At 53.0% G+C, this 6,658-nt stretch overlaps 1 protein-coding gene across 1 annotated transcript in view; it reads right to left on the minus strand.

The window, feature by feature from the left end:
* LOC128687496 (osmotic avoidance abnormal protein 3-like) overlaps positions 1–6,658 on the minus strand; it is a 238,803-nt gene that overhangs the window by 70,751 nt on the left and 161,394 nt on the right. The window contains exons 11-12 of the mRNA XM_070083939.1: positions 5,949–6,232; positions 802–846 (exon numbers count right to left, since the gene is read on the minus strand). Of these exons, the coding sequence (XP_069940040.1) occupies positions 802–846; positions 5,949–6,232 (329 nt within the window). The remainder of the gene's footprint in view (positions 1–801; positions 847–5,948; positions 6,233–6,658) is intronic.

A 6,658-nucleotide genomic window follows, 5' to 3' on the forward strand; every position in this document is an offset into this window, starting at 1 on the left:
TCTGAAAACATTCACTTCTCCCATACTCCTCCTCCCTAATTTGATATCCAATTTTTCTTTATCTAAATCATTTGACACCCTCATCACCTTACTCTTTTCTATGTTCACTTTCAACTTTCTACCTTTACACACATTCTCAAACTCATCCACTAACCTTTGCAATTTTTCTTTAGAATCTCCCATAAGCACAGTATCATCAGCAAAAAGTAACTGTGTCAACTCCCAGTTTGTATTTAATTCCCCATAATTTAATCCCACCCCTCTCCTGAACTCCCTAGCATTTACTTCTTTTACAACCCCAGCTATAAATATATTAAACAACCATGGTGACATTACACATCCCTGTCTAAGACCTACTTTTACCGGGAAGTATTCTCCCTCTCTTCTACATGCCCTAACCTGAGCCTCACTATCCTCATAAAAGCTCTTTACAGCATTTAGTAACTTAGCACCTATTCCATATACTTGCAACATCTGCCACATTGCTCCTCTATCCACTCTATCATATATATATATATATATATATATATATATATATATATATATATATATATATATATATATATATATATATATATATATGTATATATATATATATATATATATATATATATATATATATATATATATATATATATATATATATATATATATATATACATATAAGACGCACTACACACTGTATATATCTCATCAAGGAACTTCCATCATAATAATAAAAAAAAATTCTCTTTTTGAAGTCATATTAAACATATCATAAATTATTACGTCATGGTGAAGGAAAAAGATAAAAGTACGAACCTCTTGAAAGCTTCCTTCTGCAAGGCGTTCATCACATCGTTGGTTCTGTCACCACAAAACTTTATATTAAATTCTAATATCACTCAAAATACATTTTTTAATTAGGCCTTAAATTCTTCCCCCAAATTTTTTTTCATTACTAGAGGGAACCTATTTTTTTCATCTCATTATTACGGGACTGGACATTAAAAGTAAAAATTTTAGGCTCCGGGAAGAAAGACAGAGAGTACATAGTAATTTTTTATGCACTATGTTAAAAAAACTGTTTTAGAGAAAAACCATCAAACAACTTCAGTGGGATATTAAAAGTCAGGTCCTGCTGGTCCATGCTAGGCAGGTCCTGCTGGTCCATGCTAGGCAGGTCCTGCTGGTCCATGCTAGGCAGGTCCTGCTGGTCCATGCTAGGCAGGTCCTGCTGGTCCATGCTAGGCAGGTCCTGCTGGTCCACACAGCAGGTCCTGTTGGTCCATGCCAGGCAGGTCCTGTTGGTCCATGCCAGGCAGGTCCTGCTGGTCCACACAGCAGGTCCTGTTGGTCCATGCCAGGCAGGTCCTGCTGGTCCACACAGTAGGTCCTGTTGGTCCATTACAGGCAGGTCCTGCTGGTCCACACAGTAGGTCCTGTTGATCCATGCTAGGCAGGTCCTGCTGGTCCATGCCAGGCAGGTCCTGCTGGTCCACACAGTAGGTCCTATTGGTCCATGCTAGGCAGGTCCTGCTGGTCCACACAGTAGGTCCTATTGGTCCATGCTAGGCAGGTCCTGCTGGTCCACACAGCAGGTCCTGTTGGTCCATGCTAGGCAGGTCCTGCTGGTCCACACAGCAGGTCCTGTTGGTCCATGCCAGGCAGGTCCTGCTGGTCCACACACCAGGTCCTGTTGGTCCATGCCAGGCAGGTCCTGCTGGTCCACACAGCAGGTCCTGTTGGTCCATGCTAGGCAGGTCCTGCTGCTCCACACAGCAGGTCCTGTTGGTCCATGCTAGGCAGGTCCTGCTGGTGCACACAGTAGGTCCTGTTGGTCCATGCTAGGCAGGTCCTGTTGGTCCACACAGCAGGTCCTGTTGGTCCATGCCAGGCAGGTCCTGTTGGTAAATGCCAGGCAGGTCCTGCTGGTCCACACAGTAGGTCCTATTGGTCCATGCTAGGCAGGTCCTGCTGGTCCACACAGTAGGTCCTATTGGTCCATGCTAGGCAGGTCCTGCTGGTCCACACAGCAGGTCCTGTTGGTCCATGCTAGGCAGGTCCTGCTGGTCCACACAGCAGGTCCTGTTGGTCCATGCCAGGCAGGTCCTGCTGGTCCACACACCAGGTCCTGTTGGTCCATGCCAGGCAGGTCCTGCTGGTCCACACAGTAGGTCCTGTTGGTCCATGCTAGGCAGGTCCTGCTGGTCCACACAGTAGGTCCTGTTGGTCCATGCTAGGCAGGTCCTGCTGGTCCACACAGTAGGTCCTGTTGGTCCATGCTAGGCAGGTCCTGCTGGTCCACACATTAGGTCCTGTTGGTCCATGCCAGGCAGGTCCTGTTGGTAAATGCCAGGCAGGTCCTGCTGGTCCACACAGCAGGTCCTGTTGGTCCATGCCAGGCAGGTCCTGCTGGTCCACACAGTAGGTCCTGTTGGTCCATGCTAGGCAGGTCCTGCTGGTCCACACAGTAGGTCCTGTTGGTCCATGCTAGGCAGGTCCTGTTGGTCCACACAGCAGGTCCTGTTGGTCCATGCCAGGCAGGTCCTGTTGGTCCATGCCAGGCAGGTCCTGCTGGTCCACACAGCAGGTCCTGTTGGTCCATGCCAGGCAGGTCCTGCTGGTCTACACAGTAGGTCCTGTTGGTCCATGCTAGGCAGGTCCTGCTGGTCCACACAGTAGGTCCTGTTGGTCCATGCTAGGCAGGTCCTGTTGGCCCACACAGCAGGTCCTGTTGGTCCATGCCAGGCAGGTCCTGTTGGTCCATGCCAGGCAGGTCCTGCTGGTCCACACAGCAGGTCCTGTTGGTCCATGCTAGGCAGGTCCTGCTGGTCCACACAGCAGGTCCTGTTGGTCCATGCCAGGCAGGTCCTGTTGGTCCATGCCAGGCAGGTCCTGCTGGTCCACACAGCAGGTCCTGTTGGTCCATGCCAGGCAGGTCCTGCTGGTCCATGCTAGGCAGGTCCTGCTGGTCCACACAGCAGGTCCTATTGGTCCACACAGTAGGTCATGTTGGTCCATCCTAGGCAAGTCCTGCTGGTCCACACAGCAGGTCCTGTTGGTCCATGCTAGGCAGGTCCTGCTGGTCCACACAGCAGGTCCTGTTGGTCCATGCCAGGCAGGTCCTGCTGGTCCATGCTAGGCAGGTCCTGCTGGTCCACACAGCAGGTCCTATTGGTCCACACAGTAGGTCATGTTGGTCCATGCTAGGCAGGTCCTGCTGGTCCACACAGCAGGTCCTGTTGGTCCATGCTAGGCAGGTCCTGCTGGTCCACACAGTAGGTCCTGTTGGTCCATTACAGGCAGGTCCTGCTGGTCCACACAGTAGGTCCTGTTGATCCATGCTAGGCAGGTCCTGCTGGTCCATGCCAGGCAGGTCCTGCTGGTCCACACAGTAGGTCCTATTGGTCCATGCTAGGCAGGTCCTGCTGGTCCACACAGCAGGTCCTGTTGGTCCATGCTAGGCAGGTCCTGCTGGTCCACACAGCAGGTCCTGTTGGTCCATGCCAGGCAGGTCCTGCTGGTCCACACAGCAGGTCCTGTTGGTCCATGCCAGGCAGGTCCTGCTGGTCCACACAGTAGGTCCTGTTGGTCCATGCCAGGCAGGTCCTGCTGGTCCACACAGTAGGTCCTGTTGGTCCATGCTAGGCAGGTCCTGCTGGTCCACACAGTAGGTCCTGTTGGTCCATGCTAGGCAGGTCCTGTTGGTCCACACAGCAGGTCCTGTTGGTCCATGCCAGGCAGGTCCTGTTGGTAAATGCCAGGCAGGTCCTGCTGGTCCACACAGCAGGTCCTGTTGGTCCATGCCAGGCAGGTCCTGCTGGTCCACACAGTAGGTCCTGTTGGTCCATGCTAGGCAGGTCCTGCTGGTCCACACAGTAGGTCCTGTTGGTCCATGCTAGGCAGGTCCTGTTGGTCCACACAGCAGGTCCTGTTGGTCCATGCCAGGCAGGTCCTGTTGGTCCATGCCAGGCAGGTCCTGCTGGTCCACACAGCAGGTCCTGTTGGTCCATGCCAGGCAGGTCCTGCTGGTCTACACAGTAGGTCCTGTTGGTCCATGCTAGGCAGGTCCTGCTGGTCCACACAGTAGGTCCTGTTGGTCAATGCTAGGCAGGTCCTGTTGGTCCACACAGCAGGTCCTGTTGGTCCATGCCAGGCAGGTCCTGTTGGTCCATGCCAGGCAGGTCCTGCTGGTCCACACAGCAGGTCCTGTTGGTCCATGCTAGGCAGGTCCTGCTGGTCCACACAGCAGGTCCTGTTGGTCCATGCCAGGCAGGTCCTGTTGGTCCATGCCAGACAGGTTCTGCTGGGCCACACAGCAGGTCCTGCTGGTCCATGCCAGGCAGGTCCTGTTGGTCCATGCCAGGCAGGTCCTGCTGGTCCACACAGCAGGTCCTGCTGGTCCATGCCAGGCAGGTCCTGTTGGTCCATGCCAGGCAGGTCCTGCTGGTCCACACAGCAGGTCCTGTTGGTCCATGCTAGGCAGGTCCTGCTGGTCCATGCTAGGCAGGTCCTGCTGGTCCACACAGCAGGTCCTATTGGTCCACACAGTAGGTTATGTTGGTCCATCCTAGGCAAGTCCTGCTGGTCCACACAGCAGGTCCTGTTGGTCCATGCTAGGCAGGTCCTGCTGGTCCACACAGCAGGTCCTGTTGGTCCATGCTAGGCAGGTCCTGCTGGTCCACACAGTAGGTCCTGTTGGTCCACACAGTAGGTCCTGTTGGTCCATGCTAGGCAGGTCCTGCTGGTTCACACAGCAGGTCCTGTTGGTCCATGCTAGGCAGGTCCTGCTGGTCCACACAGCAGGTCCTGTTGGTCCATGCTAGGCAGGTCCTGCTGGTCCACACAGCAGGTCCTGTTGGTCCATGCTAGGCAGGTCCTGCTGGTCCACACAGCAGGTCCTGTTGGTCCATGCTTGGCAGGTCCTGCTGGTCCACATAGGAGGTCCTGTTGGTCCATGCTAGGCAGGTCCTGCTGGTCCACACAGCAGGTCCTGTTGGTCCATGCTAGGCAAGTCCTGCTGGTCCACACAGCAGGTCCTGTTGGTCCATGCTAGGCAAGTCCTGCTGGTCCACACAGTAGGTTCTGTTGGTCCATGCTAGGCAAGTCCTGCTGGTCCACACAGCAGGTCCTGTTGGTCCATGCTAGGCAGGTCCTGCTGGTCCACACAGCAGGTCCTGTTGGTCCATGCTAGGCAGGTCCTGCTGGTCCACACAGCAGGTCCTGTTGGTCCATGCTAGGCAAGTCCTGCTGGTCCACACAGTAGGTCCTGCTGGTCCACACAGTAGGTCCTGCTGGTCCACACAGTAGGTCCTGCTGGTCCACACAGTAGGTCCTGCTGGGCCACACAGTAGGTCATGTTGGTCCATGCTAGGCAAGTCTTGCTGGTCCACACAGTAGGTCCTGTTGGTCCATGCTAGGCAAGTCATGCTGGTCCATACAGCAGGTCCTGTTGGTCCATGCTAGGCAGGTCCTGCTGGTCCACACAGCAGGTCCTGTTGGTCCATGCTAGGCAGGTCCTGCTGGTCCACATAGCAGGTCCTGTTGGTCCATGCTAGGCAGGTCCTGCTGGTCCACATAGCAGGTCCTGTTGGTCCATGCTAGGCAGGTCCTGCTGGTCCACACAGCAGGTCCTGTTGGGCCATGCTAGGCAAGTTCTGCTGGTCCACACAGCAGGTCCTGTTGGTCCATGCTAGGCAAGTCCTGCTGGTACACACAGTAGGTTCTGCTGGTCCACACAGCAGGTCCTGCTGGTCCACAGAGTAGGTCCTGCTGGTCCACACAGCAGGTCCTGCTGGTCCACAGAGTAGGTCCTGCTGGTCCACACAGTAGGTCCTGCTGGGCTACACAGTAGGTCCTGTTGGTCCATGCTAGACAGGTCCTGCTGGTCCACACAGCAGGTCCTGTTGGTCCATGTTAGACAGACACAAGAGGATAAAGGTGTCTATGGGAGAAGTTGTTCTCACCCTACGACAGTAGAAGCAATCTGGAGAGTGTTGTTGTTGTTGTTGTTGGAGCTCTTAGCTCCGCTGGGTGAGCTCTTGTTTACCACCCCTGGAGCCAGTTCTTCTGCTTCCAGGTCCTCGAAGTCGTCCTCATAGTCGTACTGGGACGTCTGGGGTCGTTGTTGGTTTTGTTGTTGTGATTGTATCATGCGTTGCTGCTGCTGTTGTTGTTGTTGCTGTGACTGTACTTGCTGCTGCTGTTGCTGCTGCTGTGCCAATTGCATTACTCTCTTCCTTTCCTCTTGCTGTAAAACAAAAGTTTCTTATTATACATACATACATACATTTATTTATTAACACATCTGCTGTTTCCTACCATGGCAGGGTGACCTGAGAGAGAAGAAGCTCTTTCATCATTACTTACTCCTTCACTGTCTTGCCAGAGGCATGCAGAGTTCAACAACTACAACATATCTCCACTCTTTCTTCATAGTGCTGTTACTGTACTTCCTACATCCAGGACTCAAGTCCGGGTAACCGGTTCCCATGAATCCCTTCATAAATGCTATTTTTGCTTACACTCCAACAGCAAGTCATGTTATAAAAACCATTTTGCTCCACTTCTATCTGATACGCTCGCACACGTTTGCTGGAAGTCTAAGCCCTTCGCTCACAAAATCTTCTTGACTCTCTTTCTCCAATCTTTCCTATGGCGACCTTTCCTCACCTTC

Source organism: Cherax quadricarinatus, chromosome 11, assembly GCF_038502225.1.
Source record: "Cherax quadricarinatus isolate ZL_2023a chromosome 11, ASM3850222v1, whole genome shotgun sequence".
NCBI classification, from domain to species: Eukaryota; Metazoa; Arthropoda; class Malacostraca; order Decapoda; family Parastacidae; genus Cherax; species Cherax quadricarinatus.